The sequence below is a fragment of the Sus scrofa genome, chromosome 10, assembly GCF_000003025.6.
Source record: "Sus scrofa isolate TJ Tabasco breed Duroc chromosome 10, Sscrofa11.1, whole genome shotgun sequence".
Lineage (NCBI taxonomy): Eukaryota > Metazoa > Chordata > Mammalia > Artiodactyla > Suidae > Sus > Sus scrofa.
In genome coordinates this window covers 6,261,631-6,284,336 of record NC_010452.4, presented here as the reverse complement: position 1 = coordinate 6,284,336, position 22,706 = coordinate 6,261,631, and the positions used below count along the sequence as shown (strand labels likewise).

At 40.7% G+C, this 22,706-nt stretch overlaps 1 protein-coding gene across 1 annotated transcript in view; it reads left to right on the top strand.

Annotated features, from left to right (window-relative positions):
• The window catches only part of USH2A (usherin), an 837,143-nt gene that overhangs the window by 378,397 nt on the left and 436,040 nt on the right, over positions 1-22,706 (top strand). The window contains 1 exon segment of the mRNA XM_021064292.1: positions 1,868-2,029. Coding sequence (XP_020919951.1) covers positions 1,868-2,029 — 162 coding nt within the window.

The window sequence follows — 22,706 nt, the reverse complement described above, 5'->3', positions numbered from 1 at the left end:
TTTGCTAGAAAACCCCAACCTAATTTGATGACAAAGTGCATTTGCCAGGCCATAATTGCTCCATTTTTTGGGGGGGTGCGAAAATGAATCAAACTCCATACCCTTTAATGACATGCATCTTTAATAGCTGTAATGCAGATTAATGGGCTTTTTAATTGCTGTTACATTGTTCATGCAAGAGCCTTGTCATTAATATGAAGCATCTGAAAGATTAATGAAAGCTTCCTCATTTTACTATGGCTCAGAAGTAAATCTAGAGACAGTCTGACTAAAAAGAATTGATTGTATGGCACAGTATGAAATTGAGAATCAAACGGTTGATTTCCATGGTCTCTTTTAACTGCTAAACAGCAGCACAGGCAACAATTATTTCGGTATGATGGAACCGCCAAACGCCAACGGAGGCGTGATTAATCACGTCCCGGTGCCTTCCGACTTGGGTCTCACTTTTGTTGTACTTGGAACTTACAAACTGTTGGCATAAATTAATGTTTCAGAAAGCCTACGTGAGGAAGGCAGTGGGAAAGAGAAAATATTTTAGCACGCCAGAGCGAAAGCTTTGCTCAAGCCTCAGAAGGCCTGGCGTTAAGAAATAACAGCTCTCAAAACATTTGAAGCATTGTTACTTCGTATTTCTCTCTCCTGCATGAGAGGGATAATGCATCTCTTTTACTGTCTAGTTGTAAAGTTATTTCAGAGATTTAAAAGCTTGATCTGTAGGAGGAGAGTCTGCCACTGTCTTTCCAGCATCAGTCCACGCCACCTCCCACTTGCTCTCCCCCGCTCCTCTTTTAAATCCTTTAAGCAAGTACCACTTGCCCAAAAGATGTGTGAGAGAAAGACAATGGCCTATCTGAGGAGACCAGGACAAAAGAGACGAGTCTGTAAAATCCTTCTTGGGACCCTTTGTCCGGTATGCCTTGCACCTGACCTGACCAGACCCTACCTGGACCGCATCATTAGGGGCCCATCCGCTGTGTTTTTCTCCACCTTCTCTCCATCTACCAGGCTTAGCCGTGCTTCTCTTAGTGTGTCTTTACTTCTGCTCGGGCACATGCTCGTCATTCCCCTTTTACAATGACTTTCAACATGGACCAGATTGTCCTGCATCTCATCATTTTCTCTACATCCACTCCAGCCTCTGTCTGGGTTTTGTCTGGTGCCCTCTGCACCTACTTCACAGCTAGACCCCAGAGGGATTTTTACTCATCCAATTCCCCATTTCCTTTCTATTTTTAAAGGAATTCCTAATTTCTTTTCCTCCTTACGTTTATTACCAATTCACTGAATGATAGGTATGTTAGGATCCACTTCTAAATTTTTTTTTTGAGTTCCTGTGATGCTAATTCATTGGCCATTATGGAAAATGAACAGACTCTATTTAAAAAAAAAAAAACTCAATGTAGTTTTCATGTGCAATTAATTAATTCTATATTTGCTGGCTATTTCTATGACTGCATATAGGTTTTTTAATATTGAATATGAACTGTTCTCACTAACACGGCCCATTGTAGATCAAAAGCTCCTCAAAAGTAGGGATGCTGTCTGTTTCATTTGCCTTCATAGGCACAGGCTCCAGCAGAAATTATGGGTTCATAGTACTTTTGGTGAAGTAACACAAGCCTCCATCAAGTGAGCTAGTAGAAATACTTCCCACCCATCGTGGATGCAAATTCTCATAAATTCAGGACAGTTACGTTGTACCATTCCTACAGCAATTACGGACAAGCCTCCCATGAATCAAACATTTCCATGTTGGGATTTCAGGTTTATCCCATGATTCATTGGTTTGGGTGTGAAAAGCTTGAATTAGAAAAGTTAACTAAAATTAGACTCTATAAATCTTTTATTTTTCCCCCCCTGACAGCCCCACAAGAGGTTCAGCCTCCAGTAGCCACATCCCTTCCCAATTCTTTGTTGCTCTCCTGGAATCCACCCAGAAAAGCCAATGGTCCTATAACTCAGTACTCTTTATATATGGATGGGATGCTCATCTATGCAGGCAATGGAGAGAACTGCACAGTCACAGGTAAGACATCTTTAGGTGTCAGTCAATAGTTAGAGTCTATGTTAGAATATACGCAATTGCAAACCAATATGTCCTATGTTTCAGATAACTGTAGTTTATAGTGCGGTTAAGTTGGGCTGCTTATTTTTGCTGCCTGTTAAATCCCTCGAATTCCATGATCTTTATGGTGACATCACACTTATAGCGAAGCCAAAGCTGGAAAAATGGAAAAGGGCTCCTGTTGTACCCCGTCCCCAAGCCTGTCTTATTGCATGTTCTCTGCCCTAGACCCACCACTCCTTACCTGAGTCTTTCTACGAATATACCTTTGCTCAGGTGTGGATGGGGGATGGCGGGAGCTTGGAAATGTATCCACATAGAGAGCTCAGCATTTACGTCCTCTGCCTCCAGCTGATCACAGGATGGACGCTGGGACCCAGTGTGGTCCCAGCCATGCTCACGGTGCCTGGTTGAGGCAATGATGTCCTTTGGAATAGTTGTCCCTGGTGCATGAGTTAACAGCTTGGAAATAATCTTAAGACTCAGAAGTGTGACTCCATGTGGTCTGAATTTTAGACCATTTGAGAAGAAAATAGTACCTCTGTCCACGTCGTATCATGAAGTGTAATAATCCATAAGTGACTTGCTGGAAGCCTCGTGCAGCATGAGAGGCCGAGAGCTACCTGGCGTCTGAATCGTGTTTCTATTTGTGTAGTAGCGATACTGGTTAGAGATTTTATATACCATATGTGACTATTTAGGTGAGACATCATTAATCAAATATTGACTGATGAAAAACTGAGGCCTTGGAGATATTAAATTCTTCATGAAAGGTCATAACAGGTTAGAGTCGGAGACAGGATTGATTATTTATGTATTCGGTCCTTCACATCAACGCCAGGTACTAAGGTTGAAATGGGGAATCAGCAAGACGTTGCCTCTCCCCCGCCCGGACCTCACGACTTCATGATGACACATACAGATGCAGGAATGAGGCATAGCGGGACTGGATGTGGCATTCATCCAGTTCCATTCTCAGAGCTCTCATTTTGGGGCTTCTCTAGTCCATTACTTTTTTTAATTCATCGTGGGTGGTAGAAGTCTGTAATACTTACTCTGTGAAGTCGGTGTTATCATTACCCCCATTTTACAAATGCCATCGAGGCGCAGAAAGGTTAAGCTACTTCCTGAAGGCCACACAGCCTCGGAGGAGCAGACTTGGATACCATTGCAAGCATTGCTGCTACAAGGAAGAGCATGCAGTCTTACTTACTTAACTTCTGAAACTGGAAAATGGGAATAAGGGCACTTATTCCGGACTTGGAAGGGAGCTAGAATTCTAAAAATTTACATACTGAAAATAAACTAAAAATCATTACACTTGTCCTAGAAGTGTAATCCGAAGGCATTGCTTCATAAGTTAATGCACCCAGAAATTATTTCAGAAGAATGAAAATGGACCATGGGATAAATGTTACCCAAGTATTAATAATTATTACACAGAGCACCTCTGTAGAACCAAATGCATCATCATACGGTTGGGGAAAGCACCCACCTTAGGTTCAAATAAACATTTCCTTCGAGAAGCCTTCTCTGACTCCCCGAGTGTGAGTTAGGCATGCCCCCTGGATAGTCGCTGAATGCCTTTAAGCCCCTTTTTGGTTCACATTGTCTTGAATAAGGCTGGTTGATTACTTTTTGGTTTGTCCTACCAAACCATGAACATCTTAAGGACATGACCAAATCTGTCTTGTTCAAAACTGTACCTCTAGGACTGATCACAGACAGCATCTAGAACAGCGTTGACTAAGTGAGTGAATGATGCTAGCTCACTGCTGGGAACCAAGAAAGGAGACAGCAAAGGGCAGCAGGCGTGGGTAGGCATGGGGTGGGAAAGAAAAAGGACTCGGGAAAGAGTGGGGAAAGCTAGAAACCAGAGAAAAAGAAAGAAAGATCCCTTCCCTGGGCAGAAGCAAACACTGACGTGGTCCACAGGCTCAAACCATGAACCTCAGAGATTTCCAAAGTGTGCAGAATGCCCCATGAGGTGATGCTGTGCAAATACAGAAACAGAACAGCAAGGGGAGGAGAGGGGCCGGAGTTCACACTGATTTCTCATGCCACCTGAAATGTGATACTAATTGCGTATTAAGCTGGACTGACTCACATAACTACAGTCTGCAGTGAAAAATTGTGGCAGATGTTACTACGGTATAACAGACGCCCCCCCCCATATAATAGAAAGTGGAATATTTTCTAACGTCTGTAAGCATCTTCTCTAGCTAGAGCAACAGTGTATTCTTCAATAGTTGTCACTCTTTATGTAGATTTTTAAAGATTGTATCTCTGATAATACTCATCACATTTTTTTCTCTCTCTTCCTTGGCCACTCACAGCAACTGTATTTCTGATGGCTTTTATCTCCAAAGGGCAGGGATACAAAACACAGTGGGGGTGGGATATGGGTCACTAAGGAGAAGAACTAAGCCAAAAACGTCGTGATGGAGTTCAGAGATGTACGTGATGGTTCAAGTGTGATATCCAGTAAAACTGAGGCCCGGACATGTCCAAAATCCTGGTCGATAATTGGAAGAACTGATTCAAAGCTGGGTCTATCTGGACTTGCTGTAATCTGTACACATTTCGCTTATTGAATTCGTTTTATTATTCCTCACAACAACTCTGAAAGAGAGATGGAAGCCTGATTACAAGCCCCAAAGCCCCTGTATTAATCTTCGAGGGCTCCCATAAGCAAACACCGCAGACTAGGTGGCTTAAGCCACAGACATGTATTTCGCACAGTTCTGGAGGCTAGAAATCCGAGCTCGAGGTGTTGGCAGGTTGGGTTTCTCTTGAGACCCATCTCCTTGACTTGCAGACAGCCACCTTCCTCCTGTGTCCCCACATGGCCTTTCTTCTGTGGACACTCCTGGTGTCTCTTCCTCTTCCTGTGGGCGCATCAGAACTGCTGGATCAGGGCGCTATCTCCTAATCTCCTTTAACCTTCATCACCTCTTTAAAAGGCCTCTCCCCAAATGCAGTCACATGGAAAGGGGCGGTGGGGTAGGGCCGGGTGGGGGTTAAGGCATCAACATGTGAATTTTGTAGAACACACTTCAGCTCCTCAGAGTACCCTGAGGTATCTTCTCTATTAGCATGGGCTGAATGCCCACTTTTCTTGAGATTTTCCAATTGCATTCAATCTGCATAAAATGGCCTTTAATTTTTTTTTTATTTTTATTCAAGTATAGTTGATTTCCAGTGTTGTGTCAATTTATGCTCTACAGCATGGTGACCCAGTCATATATATATGTGTGTGTGTATTATATGTATATATGTTCACACACATCTCTTTCTAATATCTTCTATCATGTTCTATCCCAAGAGACAGGATAAAGTTCCCTGTGGTATACAGTAGGATCTCATTGCTTATCCATTCTAAAGGTAATACATTTGCATCTGCCAACCCCAAACTCCCAGTCCATTCTACCTCTTCCCCCCTCCACCTTGGCAACCACAAGTCTATCCTCTCTGACTCTCTGAGTCTGTTTCTGTTTTGTAGATAGGTTCATTTGTGCCACTTATATTCCACATGTAAGGGATATCACATGGTGTTTGTCTTTCTCTTGCTAAGTAGGACAATTTCTAGTTGGATCCATGTTGCTGCAAATGGCATTCTTTTTTATGGCTGTGTAGTGTTCCACTGTATACATGTACCACATCATCTTAACCCATTTGTCTGTTGATGAACATTTAGGTTGTTTCCATGTCTTGGCTATTGTGAATAGTGCTGCAAGGAACATAGGGGTGCATGCATGACTTTGAATGAAAGTTTTGTCTAATATATGCCTAGGAATGGGATTATTGGATCACGTGGTAGTTCTATATTTAGTTTTCTGAAGAACATCTAAGATTTTATACCTGTGATATGCACTAGATTTAGGTCCTTTATGTCCTCAGAGTTCACCTGTTCACTGGGAACCACAAAGAAGACAGAATGGGAATGGGAATCTGGCTGTTTGAAGTCAGACAGGAGAATACCGATGGAGGAAACTGCTCTAGCCACTGGGACCTGCTTTAGCCTCTAGACATTTTATTTTATGTTGTTTTATTTATTTTATTTTATTTTTTTTTTTGCTTTCTTAGGACTGCACCCGCGGCATATGGAAGTTCCAGGCTAGGGGTCGAATCCGAGCTATAGCTGCTGGCCAACACTACAGCCACAGCAGCACCATGGGATCCGAGCTGTGTCTGCAGCCTACACCACAGCTCACAGCAATGCTGGATCCCTGACCCACTGAGGGAGGCCATGGATCAAACCCGCATCCTCATGGATACTAGTCGATTCATTTCTGCTGCGCGGTGACAGGAATTCCCTCTACAGTCATTTTAAATCCATGATGTCTCTTCATACCCTGCACCTATGATGCTGTTTCTACTCATTGCTTGTCTTTGTGTCAGGATTTTTGTGACATAATACCCTTTCCATGCTGAGTAGTTTGTAGGTGGAACTTCTATTTGTGGGGGCTGGTACTGTCAGTAATAGTGAGAGTGTAGGGTCACCAAAGTGGGTATCTCCAGTGCTGAAATGTCAATTCATGGCCTGAGAAATGGAAGATGCAGTCTACTAGGTTGGAGAAATACTTGATAATATTTTTAATTATAAAAGTAGCATATGCTTACTGAAGATAATTGGACACATTCAGGTATCTAATACCTGATAATTCCACCTTACAGATAGAAACTCCTAATGTTTGATGTAATTTCTTCTAGCACTTTGTTCATTTTAACAGAATCAGACAATAACGTGCATTTTGAAACTTTGCCTATTCCCTTATTTTAAACAGATCCCACAGCACAAAGAGTTTTTCTAAAATTATTTTGAAGTATTTGAATGATGCCACGTTCCATCTTATGAATGTACACAAGACATTTAACCCCTTGAAAATTCAAGCGTTTCTGATTTATCTCTACTTTAAATATTTGGTGACAAATACTACTGTTTGCCAGGTCTCTAAAAGGGGAATAGCTAAGTTAGAACTAGCAAGCCTACGCAGAATATCTGATATACATTTTTCGCATTGTTTTCCAGAAAATTTCATCAGCAGTGAATGCTATATCGTTAAATCTCTGACACCTTTGTAGGTGGAAAATGCTCTTTTATTTGCATATTTAACTACTAGTTTTCCTGCATACTTTTTGCATGATTATTAGTGATTTATATTTCACTTTGTTTCAGCTGATCCGTCTTGATAAGCAAAGAATTAACAGGGGGGAGGATTCACTGCGAAATTTCTTGAAGACCTATGTTTCATACCCTCTTTTTCCTGGTTGCCAGCACCTGCACCTTCTACACCATCAAAACTTTCCTGAATACCTTGGCTTTATGTCCCCTCCTAAATATTCAAAGTGTCGACCATTTTTTTTCTCACTCCTACTCCATTTATTTGTAGCTTCCTTTTACGTTTCCCCATAGAACCAGCGTTCTTCCGTTAGGCGTAAAAAATGGATCTTGCCACCATGGTGGGCACAGGTAAAAGTAAATGCATTTCAATTCAAAAACCACTTAGCTTCTAGGTGGCTGTAATGTTTTTCTTCTTTCTCTTAAATATGAAGCATTAAAAGTCAAAGGCATTGCTGCACCTTGAGTTAGTACAAAATATATTTAAAAATGCATACAGTTCAAATTTTTTGCCTTGCATAGGGCATAAGCTAGTAGTGTGGTGGGTCAGTTGTGACACTGAAAAATGAATCCAGTTAGAGAACCTCCCGAAGGCTGTTGATGTTTGCTATAATAAATAGCACACACTTTAAGTCAAACTTTTTCATTCTGTATTCAAAGGTAATGGATTTTTCGTAACCATAGTAACCTTGGTGTATTCCTGGATAAATACATGAGGTATATACATTCTAGTTTTATTTTTGAATATAAACTACCACATTATGTATTACTAATAATATGAAAAATAGGATGTAGGTTAGTATAATGACAGCTTAAACTAGTATGCATTTTTCTTCTGCAAAAAATAAATATTTATCAAAAGTATAGGTTCAATTAATTTTTCCCCAGTTTTGTGGTATTCTGGTGGTGCCATTTATCTTTTTGTGCAAGATCTCCATTAATCTCTTATTTCTGTCTCATAACAGATTTTTTAAGAATTTCAAGGTAAAAACAATTGTGCTTTAAAGCTTATGATTAAAAACATTATCGAAAGATTGAAGGACCGACATTGGTGTCATCAGCAAAACTATCGCGGGCCGCTTAAGATGTATGTTATGCCCTATGTTCATAAAGAGACAGCCCAAAGAAACGTTTTGTGAGACCGTTCAACGCAGTGGGATTGTTTCAAAGTTCAGGCCAGATAGCAGCCTGATTGATGGTGACCATCCAAACTGTAGCCAACCACATCATTCTCATTTTAAAGGAGCACCCTACCAGAAACTGGCAATCTTTAGGAAGTTCGTGAGCTGGTTCACGGAAGCCTCCAGAGTTTCTGGAACCAGTGATAGCAAGATGGCAGCGATGGGGAGACGTGTACCACCCGTGTGACAGGGAGGCTTATGGGAGTTGGGCTGACCAGTGAGGGAAGAATGGGGCTCCCGCAGGGCAGCTCCTTTCTCACTACATCAGTTGTTCTTAGTTCCCCCAAGCTAAACCATCCCTGCTTACAAATTCTAGAATTTCAAAGGGGGAAACGTCCATAGGGGCTCCATAAAAATTATATCTGACACCAAACCTTAAAACATGACTATGTTCTCAGGTGTGAACTCATAGATCTCTGGTAGTCTTGCGATTGAGTAAGAGTGCCTGAGTTCTAGTACCAAGAGAGTCTCCCACTGTGACTCCATTAGGACCTGAGCTTCTGTCCCTAAGACCAAGCCAGTAAGACACGCATAATGGCAATGCAAGGTGTGTGTGTGTATGTGAGAGAGACAGACAGACAGACAAGGATGGAAAGAGAGAGGCGAGAAGGAGAGAGGAAAATCAGATGAATTGCTGGTAACGTCGGATAGACACTGTTTATATCTTTAACCACTAAAAGTGCTAACACTTTTTTTTTTTTTTTGGTCTTATTTGCCAAGGTCAAAAAGTACCATGTGTAAACAGCAAAATAGAAATGCTCATCTTGAACTTTCCAAACACTTAGGTCTTACGATGAGAAATTTATGGTAGAAGAAGCTGTAGAGCTTATGGCACAATAAAAAGCATTGAAAGGTTAGGTCTTTCTATCCAAATATTAGAAGGAACCTCATCAACATTCTACAAATTTGAGCTAAATTGCATTCATTCACAGTGACGGCCTATGAAAGAGCTTTTCTTAGCAAAATAAAACCACCTTAACCTTGATATTTTCTTTCATTTTGCATTTTTGAATACCATAATGCAGTGATTCTAAAGCACTCCTCTTATGTAAAGCAGTGTTACTGAGTGGAATATTGTCAGCATGCTTGTGTTCTAACCTGTAAGGCAGAGTGTTAATAAGACACAGCACATGAGGGTTTTCAGGTCTCCTCTATGAACGCCACCGCCGCTCTGTTACAGATGAAGTCATGATTTGTTCCCTTTTTATGTCACAGATAGATACCATTCCATTATACAAAGTCTAAAAAAATCTTGAGACTACAAGGCAGAAAAGCCCAAATAACGAAAAGAAGTGAAAGCCTTCAGAGGCCAAGCGACTAAGCTGCTAATTCCGTGATCGGAGACTCCAGAAGAGTTGCATGAGGTTAAAGAACACGCCGGATCCTTATGTTCATGAACAGTGGGTGCTTTATCCTAAAGAGCCGGATCACTTAGTAACAAATGGTCAAGTGAAATGAAATCACGTGTGCAAAGTATTTCAGTGTCAGTCGTGGTTGTAAGCAATACAATCAAAGAGTCATTCTCACTGTAAGACACTTCCACAGGGCTCAAGTGGGTGGAGAAATTAAATATGTTTATGTTTTAAGATCTGTACCCAAATATGACCTGTGCCCTGTTATTCTAATCTAGGACTATTATACTCTTCAGTGGCAGGAAAGGGCTGTCTATCTGAAGGCTCTCTATTTCAGAAGAATAGTGGGGATTAAGATCTGGTTAGAAAACTAGCGGAGTTAAATCCTGAAAAAGATGACGGACTGTTTCCTTCCATTGAGAACTTTACAAACAGAGCCTGCTGCTATATTGAGCATCTTGAGAACTGCTGTTATTTTTAATTTTTTAAAAAAGCTTCCTAATTGGATTATAAATTCATACCGAAAACATATCTTAAGGATACAGCTTGAGGGATATTCACAACCCGAACACACCTGTGGGACCAGCACCCAACTCAAGACAGGGAACAGTACTGACACCCTAGAAGCCCCTCACCTTTGCCTTCAAGGCTTATCTCCTGACGCAGGTGGCCTTTCTCTTGATCATTAGCATGGACTTGTTTTGCGATTTTCATACGGAAAATGGGTGGAGAACATGGAGGGAAGAATTTCCATTCTTTTGGAGGATGTGGGGAGGAGAGAGAGAATCCGCGGAACAATCTTTTGCATTCCTGCCCCTCTGTCCTGACCCCTCTGACCTCTGGGGAGTTGCTATGACAGTGTCAGACGTTACGGCCCTGTCTTCCAGAGAGCCATTGGAATGTTCGTAAAATGAAACATCTACTTCCTTCTCCAAGTCCAAGACTGGGAAACAATGATAGAAACACGTCACCTATGACATTAGAACTGAGGACGTGAAAGCCCTGGCCTGTGTACACCAGCACAAAACTTCTGAATATCCACTGATGGAATGTTGTGTGGCCACACAGCTCAGATGCTGTAGAAGAATGTTTAATAAAGTGGAAATGTGTTTAAAAAAAAAAGATTTTAACAGACAGCATGTAATACATGCATCTATTTTAGTAAATTAGATGTGTGTATCCATGTGTACATACACATGCACGTGTGTGTCTAGGGATAAGCAACAGTCTTAACAGTGGTTATCTCGCAGCCATGGGATCTAGTGCTTTATTTTCTTTTCATTAAAGGGGGCTTTTTTTTTTTTTGTCTTTTATTTGGGGCCACACCCATGGCATATGGAGATTCCCAAGCTAGGGCTTGAAATGGAGCTGCAGCCGCTGGCCTACACCACAGCCTCAGCAATGCCAGATCCAAGCCACATCTGCAACCTACACCACAGCTCACAGCAACACTGGATCCTTAACCCGCTGAGAGAGACCAAGGGTTGAACCTGCGTCCTGATGGATGCTAGTCAGATCTGTTTCCACCGTGCCACGATGGGAACTCCATTAAAGGGGCCTTTTTCAATCTTTTAAATTGACTACCGTTTGGATATTATAAAGCTGGATTTTTGTAGTATTTCCCCCCAGTGTTAATATCTGTGACAAAATTGGTACAAAGGATGGATATTTCAGAAATCTGGTTGCATTCACCTATTGATGCTTTTCAGTTCTCTCGCATCTTTGCTTTGGCATTTCATCAGCTTGACCACGGTATCATTTCTTTCTAGCTGGTATCGTGTACACTCTCCCTGCCTCCAGCATTATCCACTCCCATCAAATGTTACACATATTTGATAATCTACCTCAATTCCTACATCTTCCTTTGATTCACAGATCTTTTCATATCGTTTTCCTACAAATTTGTCACTTGAATACATTCTGCCTGCAATATCAACTTACTTAAAAGCAATAAATCTTGATTCCCAAGCAGAATGTAAGTGCACTGAGTGGAGTTATCATATCATGATTTGTTTTCATAATCTCTACTGTAGGTACCCCAGGAACAAGGACCCAATTGGCATCTAATAATCTCTTATTGAATTTAAGTTGAAATGAATTGAATTAAATTGAAGAAACACTGAGAATCAGTAAATTAATATTTTAAAGTAAATGACAACAAACACCGATGCATAATTCAGAAGTAATTAATATGCTAAATGCGGTAAATAGTTTTAATGAGGTAGGCTGTTCCTGTAGCTTCTTAGGATTTTTCATTTAATTATTCAATATGTAGTGAATTTTTTTTTTTTTTTTTTCGGTTAAACTCCTGGGGCTAAATTTGCTAGGGCTGCTGCAACAGAGTCTCGCTGGGTGGATTAAACCACAGAAATGTAATGGGTCAGAGCGCTAAAGGCCAGAAGTCCCAGATCAACCCAGTTGACAGGGTTCCTTCTGAGATCTGTGAGGAAGAATGTTTCATGCCTCTTCCCCTGATTCCAGCGGTTTGCTGGCCATCTTTGGTGTCCCATAACTTTTAGATGCAACCCCCGATCTGTGCCTTCTCTGTCACATGGCATTCTCGTATGCTGCCTGTGTCCAAATTTCCCCTTTTAAAAGAACGCAAGTCACACTGATTTGGGGCCCACCCTAATGACCTCATCTTAACCATTACAACTGGAGTGACCCTATTTCCAGATTAGGTTGTGTTCTGAGGACCTGGGGGCTAGGATTCCAGCGCCCACCATGCATTATGACAGGACATGGTCCACCCTGTAACTCCATCTATTTGATGCTGTGGGTAACAGCATTATACAACCTTCCTAAAATACCTAATCAGTATTAGAAAATATAAAGCATCTATTCAAAATCAGTTTAAAAATTGATATATCCCATGACAGTAATAAAAATTTTTTAAAGGAGGTAATCCCTTTTATCTGGACTGGTTTCATTCGTTCAGTGAAATGCTATTGAGTGTCTGCTCTGCAGACCATTTTGTGGACACTTGATAATTTTTAAACATTGAAGAGCCAATGGGTAATAAAAGAAGCAAAGGGGCCCTGCCCTCCTGCAGCTTATATGTCCATGCAAAATGACTAGAAAAGGCTTCATACCCTTTGTGTATGTTTCATTGTCTCTTGAAATAAATGAAAAGTGACTGTCCCCTGAAGCAAGCGGTTTCGTCTTCAGCCACATTAAGCAGAAGCGAATCATTCTGTGATAGCCCGTGGAATTTGGAAATCAACCGGACAGGGTCAGTACCTTCCGCTGTCCTTCTGCCAACATCGTTCCGGATTATTACTTTTCTGCCCTCTCCAGACACTCACTGCTCCACGAGCCCCATGCTCGTTGGCTCTAGAAGTTATTTTCTGTTTTTCGGATTCAGAGGAGTGCCTAGATTCCCCCCCCCCCCCCCTGCTTTCTCCCACCCCCAACCTGCCAACACCCTGTGTTATGTCAGCTGTCACAGGACCAATCCTTTAGCAGCTCAGCCTCTCGGATCCTTTACCTCCTCATCTATAGGAAACATGACTCTACTCTTGAGTCACTTGCTTACACGTTGGACCCTGGATGTCGCCATCACCTAAAAATGCTCCGCGTCTCATACGTGAAGTTCAAATATTGCACTCTCTGACAACAGACAGCTCCCAGCTCTTTCGCTCAGTTACTCACGCTAGAACTATTTGTGTTCTTGGGAACTCTTAGTTGCTTAACCCCTGCGGTTCTTCTGTATGTTAGACCCTGTATTTCTTAGAGCTTGAATTGTTTTCTTTCCAATTTTTTAAACTTTCTTGCTCCATTATGATTCCAGTATCTTCAAGTGAAAGCCCACCAAGTCTAGATTGACATGTTTTTCTGTGTTTTTGACACACATGGGGTGTCAAACGACTGGGTTCTGAGCTCTGCCAAAGAGAATTTGATAAGCATACAGATTGGCCCCATCCTGATATCCATCCTTAACCTCCAAGAAGCATCTAAACACTTGTTCTCAACCTTCCTTTATTTCCCTAGTGTCTTGTCTCCTGTTTTCCATTACCCGTTCTTCAGGCATTGTCCACAGTCCTTCAGACTCTGACTTCCCTGACTTTCAGCCGGTGGCTGTTTTTCACATCAAGGTGGAGCTCTAGGATTCCTCCATTTGCTGTCAGGGAAACTTCTCTACATCAGAACGTGCGCTTCCTTGCAAGCAACAAAGTAGAAGTGTCCATTGCCCTGCTGACAGCGAATCCCCCTCTGGATAATCACCTCCTACCTGGGTGAGGACCTTTCTCACAGTTAACCTTGCTTTTCCTGTGCCTTTCTCTCTCCTCCTCTACCGCTCCTTCCATGAGCGTTTGATAGGCTCAAGTCTCTTACCATGGTAGGGAAGACGAAGACAGACCTGGGAGAACAAATCTTTTTTGAGTCACATCTCCCACACATGGCCCCAGGCTTGCCTTTCTCACCTTCACTGTCATATTCCCTCCCTCCACTGGATCGCTTTCTTCGTCACCTACCTCCCTGTATGTTTCCTGGAGCCACCATAGTAAAGAATAACAAATTGGATGCCTAAAACAGCACAAAGGAATTGTCTCATGGTCTGGAGGCTACAAGTGCTAACCCACGGTGTCAGCACCCTCTGAAAACCTTAGGGGAGACTCTTTCTGTGTCTCTGCTGTGTTACTGCGATCTGTGGCATTCTGTGGCTTGCAGCTGCATCATCCAGTCTCCGCCCCTCTCATTCCCTGTGTCCAGATTTCTCTCATCTTGTAAGGGCACCAGTCATGTTGAATTTAGCACCCACCCCAATCTGGTATGACTTCCTCTTAACTTGATCACATCTGCAAAGACCTATTTCCAAACAAGGCCACCTTCTCAGGTACAGGGATTAGGACTTTATCTTTTAGGGGCATAGAAGTCAACCCATTCCTCCTCCATAGGCTCCATAACTTCACCCCTGAATTGGAACCATTCGCACCAGGCAATCAAAGTTCTTGTAGACCCAGTTCAGGGCCAATGTGAAGGCCAAATGCTTCGTGACACTTGGACACATTGTTGAACTTGTTTCCACCACAGAGCATCCTTCTCCCGGCATCAGTGACACCCACCGTCTCAGTGTCCCTGTTATGGGTCAAGCTGGGGTGTGTTCGAATCTTCTTTTCCTTCCACCCACAGGTGTTGGTGTATCTGCACAATATCCTTGTAAGGATTCCATCTGGATCTCCAAGTTAGACATTCTCCCTAAGCCATGAACATTTTCCTACCTACATATTGAACAGTCCTGCTCCAGACAACTCCCTAAAACTGATTTCACCATATCTGCCACCTCTCATAAAAGGCGTTCCTCTTTCCCGAACTTCCCATCTCAGAAACACTACCAAGAACACCAACACTATCAGAATCATTGTTACTGACAGTAAAATATACGATACTCACCCTTTTGCCAGAAATAAAAATCTGGACTTAATCTTAGACTCCTTTCTTTCCTCACATCCGATCTTAAAATCCAAAATCCTTCTGTTGTTCAACACGTGTCTGACTCCCACCTACTTTCTTAGCCTTATCTCTGGTCTTTCTCCCACTCCCATTTATGTCTACAATGCTACAGTGTTTTGTCTGTTTATGTTTTTTGTTTGTTTGTTTAAATACAGAAAGTCTTCCTATTTCCAGACCTTCAAACTTGCTGTTTACCCTGACTGGTGTTCTCTTTTTTTCCAGGAATTTATAGGGTTGGATCCTTCTCCTTGAGTCCTTAGAACTTATGAAACCTCCTTTATATTAGTTAGGATAACACACACACATGCATTCACGCCTATCAGTTTCTAACAGCAGACACACAGCAGAAATCTATTTCTTGTGCCCTCCGTCTTATCCAGGTGAAGAGTCTGGTCCGTAGAGCTTGCTTGCTCTATGCGTTGGGAACACAGGCAGAGGAAGGTCCTACCGTCTTGAACACATGACTGCCAAGGCGGCCCTGGAGTCTCTCCATTGCTGCAGCAGGTGACAAAGAGAAGGAAGGATAATGGGTTGGAAATTTTTATGAGCCAGGCCTGGGAGTGACACATTTCACTTCTGCCCACCTTCTAATGGCCGTAACACAGTCTCACAGTCGCCCCTAACTGGCAGGGATATTCATCAGACAACCTGAAACAGAACTCATCTGCTGCTCACAGTTCTCTAAGTAGGAGGTTTGTGTAGGCTCAGCTGAGTTCCTCATTAGGGTCTCACCAGGCTAACAGCAAAGACCTGGGCGTTAGGGCTCACCTCTGCAGGCTCCAGGAAAGAATTTACTTCTGGGCTCATTCAGGTTGGTGGCAGAATTCAGTTCTTGCAGTGGTCAAGCTGATGTCTGTTTCCTTGGCTCTCAGCCTGGGCCTGGTTTCTACATCTCGCAGTCTTGCTCACGTGCTCTGACCCTCTCAGTAAAGCAGATCTTCTCTTGCAAATGCCATTTCTGCTTTGATCCCCTCGGACTTCTTCTGTTACTCGCTGGAGAAATCTCTGGTTTTAAAAGGGGCTTATAAGGAGACCATCTTTTTTCCATGTAAGGTAAGATAATCACGAGAGGGATATCTTGTCACCTTCACAGCTTCTACCCACACTCAAGGGGGAGGAATTTGTCCGGAGGTGAGAGTCTCTAGGAGTCAGTCTTGGCAGTCTTCCTACCACGGAGTTCAGAGGCAGAATCCTGCAGGTGTGACTTTGCTAAGCCCTGGTTTACGAGTGAAATGCAAATCCTGGTACCTGCTGCGGAGACTTAGCATGAGAACTGAATGTGATACTGCGTGCAAAAGTTGGTCAGTGCTCACAAGTCTTTTATGAACCTAGTAAGTGATCAGTGAACTCACGCTTTTAATTGTAGAAATAATACAATTATTGTTAAACCATAATAAAGATTCTTAATACCAAACATCCCCTTCAGGCGTATCTCTAAATTACGTAGACAGTTGAATTCAGGGAGTGTTCGTTGAGCATCTACTGTGTATAAGCTGCCACATTAGAGGTTGGAAGTTACACATGCAATAGAGATCTTTTCATTTTTCCTCAAAGCGTTTCTAGTTCAATTGCTTGGATGGAATAATACACGACTAAACATAATGCTCTTTACTCTGTGGTATTTCCTGTAACAGGTGTGGAACAAAGAGGTAATTCGTCAGCAAGATAAAGTATCACAGAGGAGGTGAATTTTTGCAGACATTAGAGTAGCATTTCAGAACCAAGGAGCAGGCAAACCCGAGAATCAGGGTGGAGTCGCCGATGGCACAGAGCTGGGAATGTGTATCTCATAAAAATTAAAGAGCACGCAGTTTAATATGAGTGAGCAGCACCCGGGGTAAGGGATGAAGAGTAGTGAGAGGCAAGGGGGGGAGTCAGATTATCTTTGGTGCTCTAAATGATCGAAACAGGACTTTGCTCCATAAGAGTCGTGGCTAAACCTGTAGAACAATCCTCTCCTTTCAGGAGGCAAAAGGACTAGTAATTTAGAATTTTAGATGCAAAAAGCTAATTGGACTTAACAATGCAGATGGCAGAAGGATGAGGAGAAGAGGAGAGAAAAGCATTAGGTTTATTTGTTAACAGCTCTATTGTATTATATTTCTGTGCATTAGGCAGTGTAAAATAAAATCTACTTATTTTAAATCCTTTTAAACGGTGTTTAAATATTTCCTGATGACACAATCTGCTAAAGTATTTACCCTTGGTGCGTATTTCCATTAACCTTGCTGGTGACAAAGGCTAAAACTGTATATTTTGAGGGGCCTCGATTATGGAATAAAGCCTAGTGACATCATTATAAAACCACATCTGGATAAGCTGTAGAGACTTTGTCCTTCTATCCGATTTAGAAAATTCAGCAAACTATGGGAGAATACCACTATTAACAGACTCCACGCTTTCAGATGATTAGGGTGCCCTTTCTCTAAAAATAAAGGCAGGGAGGGATTAAAACCTCTAAAGCTGCAAATGCTATAGAGAAATACAGAGTACACAGACATCAGGGATATTGGGGCATTTAGTTATATTGAATATATAATAAGAAAAAAGAGGCAGAAATTAATTTCAAAATACTCTTTCCTCATATCTTTCGTCAGTATTTTTCACTGTCTCTGTGAATGCTTCAGTTCCCTAGAGGATAAAATTCCCCTGGTATTTTTATAAATGATTTTTAAAATAGTATCTTTGTATCATAGATACAAAAACTTAAGGCCCAGGAAAGCTTAGGTTACGTTTCTTAGTAAAAGAATGACTCTGTGATGAAATTGGAAAGAAAATGCTTTTATTCATTCCCCGAAGCACTTGATAGCTATCTTAAATTGGAAAGAAATGCCATTTACAATATATTTGATTTTATCTGTGGCAAATGTTTGACTGCTTCAAAAGGAATGACGATTATTCATTCTTGATTTTACAAAGTAAATATATACTTGAGTCCTGAGTCCTGAGTCTTTTAATTGCAAATGATAGAAATCCACCCATTTCATATTTTAGCTTCTTTGTGAAATGGGATTCATTCACTCGTGTGACTGTGGGCTTTCACTGTGGACTGGAAAGCATAGCAGAAGCTCTGAACTCGTACCCTACTGCCTGAAAAAAAGTCTTCAACCAGACTGACAAATACTGAGGAAGGATGCTGATTGGTCCATCACATGAGGATGCTGATTGGTCCATCACATGTCCAACTTCGAGGCCACGAAGGCAGGATATGGATGGTGGAAGAGGACAAAAAAGAAAAATAGAGCCCCAGGGGAAGCCATCAGGATCTGAGAACCACACCAAATGTTAGCTTTCATAATTCTAAATTCGGCTCCAAAATTTGTTCTAATTACACATATTAAAGTCTTCCTTCCAATAAAACCTTAACTTTTCTATCCCTTTTTTGGATGAATGCAGTTAGTAATATATATCCTAGGACATCATTCAACTCAGCCGTCTACCTGTGTTCTTCCTTTTGAGAATTTCCCTGGAATTTCACCTGTTTTCTTAAACTTGAATCTCTATTTTGTTGACTGAGTGCCTCCCTTTTTTGAAACTATCAAATCTATCAGAGCACGGCTTTTTTTTTTTTTTTTTTTTTTTTTTTGCAAAATAAGAAGTGACTTTTTAGAATACTTCTCTACCTTGTTTGCGTTAAAGGAAGGCCATTTATTCCTTGATTTTTCTCCTCTAAACAGGATATCTCAGAGCCTTCGTAATATCGTTAGCCACGTGTTACACCCATGGTATCAGTGTTGTAGCTAACGCCTATTTAATAGCTTAAATACACTATCTCCATTCACTTGCGTGTATTCAACATCTATCTTCTAAAATATCACCTTTTTTTTTTTTTCTGGCTACTAAAATAGTTGCTGAAGACAGAGTGGTAAACTTCCTGGAACCCACGAGTTCTCACTTATACATTGTCTTAGTTTTGGTTTCAGTTGGCTAATTTAAATCTTGTGGCCATGGACCACTAAAAGAAGTAACCAAAATCCAGTAACAGGTAGTATCGCAAACACCTTGAGTAGTTTTACGTTTTGTTATGCTTGAAATTGTTCCAAAGTTACTGATTTTTCTACCTGCATGCAGACATAAGTACTAATATAATGTAATATAAGAATGCAACATAATATATAAATGAAAAGCCTAATGAACATCAATAGAAGACTAGTTTAAAAAGTTATGGGTAAGAGCGATATGTACACTGAGATATTGTGGGGTCATTCAATGGAATGAGCAGATTCTTACCAATAGGGTAGCATACTCAACGTACATTGTGAAGTACTTTTACAAAAAATATATCTCTACTAATATTTGGATATTTGATTATATATTTAGCCTACTTCCGGAGGTACACATAAGTGTATAATAATTGCCGTGCTTGGAAGTTTCCTTCATGGCTCAGCAGAAACAAATCCAGCTAGAATCCATGAGGATGTGGGTTCCATCCCTGGCCTCACTCAGTGGGTCAGGGATCCAGCATTGCTGGGAGCTGTAGTGTAGGTCGCAGATGTAGCTTAGATCCTGCATTGCTGGGCCTGTGGCGTAGGCTGGCAGCCATAGCTCAGATTCGATCCCTAGCCTGGGAACCTCCATATGCCATGGGTACAGCCCTAAAAAGCAAAAAATAAAAATAAAAATAATTGCTGTGCTTCTGGAAGGGAAGTGGGTAATTGGGAGACAAGAGAAGAGGGGAGTTCTCATTGTGGCTTAGAGGTTAACGAATCTGACTAGGAACCGTGGTGTTGCAGGTTCAATCCCTGGCCTTGCTCAGTGGGTTAAGAATCTGGCATTGCCATGAGCTGTGGTGTAGGTCGCAGACATGGCTCAGGTCTGGCGTTGCTGTGGCTGTGGTGTAAGCCCACAGCTACAGCTCCAATTAGACCCCTAGCTTGGGAACCTCCATGTGCCACGGGTGCGGCCCTCGAAAAGACAAAAAGCAAAAAAAAGAGAAGAGGGAGACTTAATTTTTATATAAACTCTTTGCTATCTTTTAAGATTTTGTATCGGGCATATATATGAATGTATATATTAATGTATATATAATAACGTATAAATTAAGTACAATTTAAAAATAAAATTATTACAAAAAGGTAAATTATAAATACTAAAGATAATTTAGAAAAGTATAAAAAAATATTGCCCACAATATTACCCACCAAAGCAATTACTAATTACATTTTTACTTATGAATTTATTATCTTCTAATCTTATTCTAAGTTACAGATATACACATATTCTTTGGGTCAGACTGTTTTACAGTGTTACCAATTTATGATATATCGAGATCGTAAGACCAAATACTAAATCATTTTCTAAATTATGCTTTAAATTATTACACAGTATTTTTGAATATTTCATATTTCATATATTTAAGCAAAGCATTACAATATTTGGAATTATACAATATTTATAATTTTTCCATATTAGAAATAACAGTGCAACTTCAATATCCTTTTTTTAAAATGATTTTTATTTTTTCCATTATAGCTGGTTTACAGTGTTCTGTCAATTTTCTATTGTACAGTAAATTGACCCAGTCACACATACATATATATTTTCTTTTTCTCACATTATCCTCCATCATGCTCCATCACAAGTGACTAGATATAGTTCCCAGTGCTATACAACAGGATTTCATTGCTTATCCACTCCAAATGCAATAGTTTGTGTCTATTAACCCCAGACTCCCCATCCATCCCACTCCCCCTTGGCAACCACAAATCTGTTCTCCAAGTCCATGAGTTTCTTTCTATGGAAAGGTTCATTTGTGCCATATATTGGATTCCATATATAAGTAATATCATATAGTATTTGTCTTTTTCTGACTTATTTCACTTAGTATGAGAGTCTCTAGTTCCATCCATGTTGCTGCAAATGGCATCATTTTGTTCTTTTTTATGGCTGAGTAGTATTCCATTGCATATATGTACCACTTCTTCTTAATCCATTCATCTGTCAATGGACATTTAGGTTGTTTCCATGTCTTGGCTATTGTGAATAGTGCTGCAATGAACATACGGGTGCATGTGTATTTTTCAAGGAAAGTTTTATCCAGATATATGCCCAAGGGTGGGATCGCTGGGTCATATGGTAGTTCTCTATTCAGTTTTCTGAGATACCTCCATACTGTTTTCCATAGTGGTTATACTAATTTACATTCCCACCAACAGTGTAGGAGGGTTCCTTTTTCTCTGCATCCTCTCCAGCATTTGTTATTTGTGGACTTATTAATGATGGCCATTCTGACTGGTGTGAGGTGGTACCTCTTAGTAGTTTTGATTTGCATTTCTCTAATAATCAGGGATGTTGAGCTTTTTTATTCATGTGCTTTTTGGCCATCTGTGTATCTTCTTTGGAGAGATGTCTATTCATGTCTTTTGCCTATTTTTCAATTGGGTTGTTGGGTTTTTTGCTGTTGAGTTAAATAAGTTGTTTCTAAATTTTAGAGATTAAGCCCTTGTCAGTTGCATCATTTGAAACTGTTTTCTCCTATTCTGTAAGTTGTCTTTTTGTTTTTTGTTTTTTTAATGGTTTCCTTTGCTGTACAAAAGCTTGTTAGTTTGATTAGGTCCCATTGGTTTATTTCTGCTTTTATTTCTGTTTCCTTGGGAGATGACCTAAGAAAACATTTGCAAGGTTGATGTCAGAGAATGTTTTGCCTATGTTCTCTTCTAGGAATTTGATGGTGTCTTATGTTTAAGTCTTTGAGCCATTTTGAGTTTCTTTTTGTGCATGGTGTGAGGGTGTGTTCTAGTTTCATTGATTTACATGTGGTTGTCTAGTTTCCCAGCACTACTTGCTGAAAAGACTGTCTTTTTCCCATTTTATGTTCTTTCTTCCTTTATCAAAGATTAATTGATCATAGGTGTCCGGGTTTATTTCTGGGTTCTCTATTCTGTTCCATTGATCTGTATGTCTGTTTTGGTATAATTACCACACTCTCTTGATAACTGTGGCTTTGTAACATTGCCTGAAGTCTGGGAGAGTTATGCCTCCTGCTTGGTTTTTGTTCCTTGGGATTGCTTTGGCAATTCTGCATCTTTTATGGTTCTGTGTAAATTTTTGGATTGTTTGTTCTAGTTCTGTGCAAAATGTCATGGGTAATTTCACAGGGATTGCATTGAACCTGTAGATTGCTTTGGGTAGTATGACTATTTTTATGATATTAGTTTTTCCAACCCAGGAGCATGGAATATCTTTCCATTTCTTTGAATCCTCTTTAATTTCCTTAATTCATGTTTTATAGTTTTAAGCATATATATCTTTCACCTCCTTGGTCAGGTTTATTGCCAGGTATTTAATTTTTTAAGGTGTGATTTTAAAAGGTATTGCATTTTTGTGTTGCTTTTCTGACATTTCACTGTTAGTTTACAGAAACGTGACAGATTTCTAACCTGCTACTTTGCTTAATTCATTGATCAGTTCAAGTAGTTTTTGTGTGGAGTCCTTAGGGTTTTCTATTTATTGTATCATGTCATCTGCATACAGCGACAATTTTACCTCTCCTCTTCCAGTTTGGATACCTTATATTTCTTTTACTCATC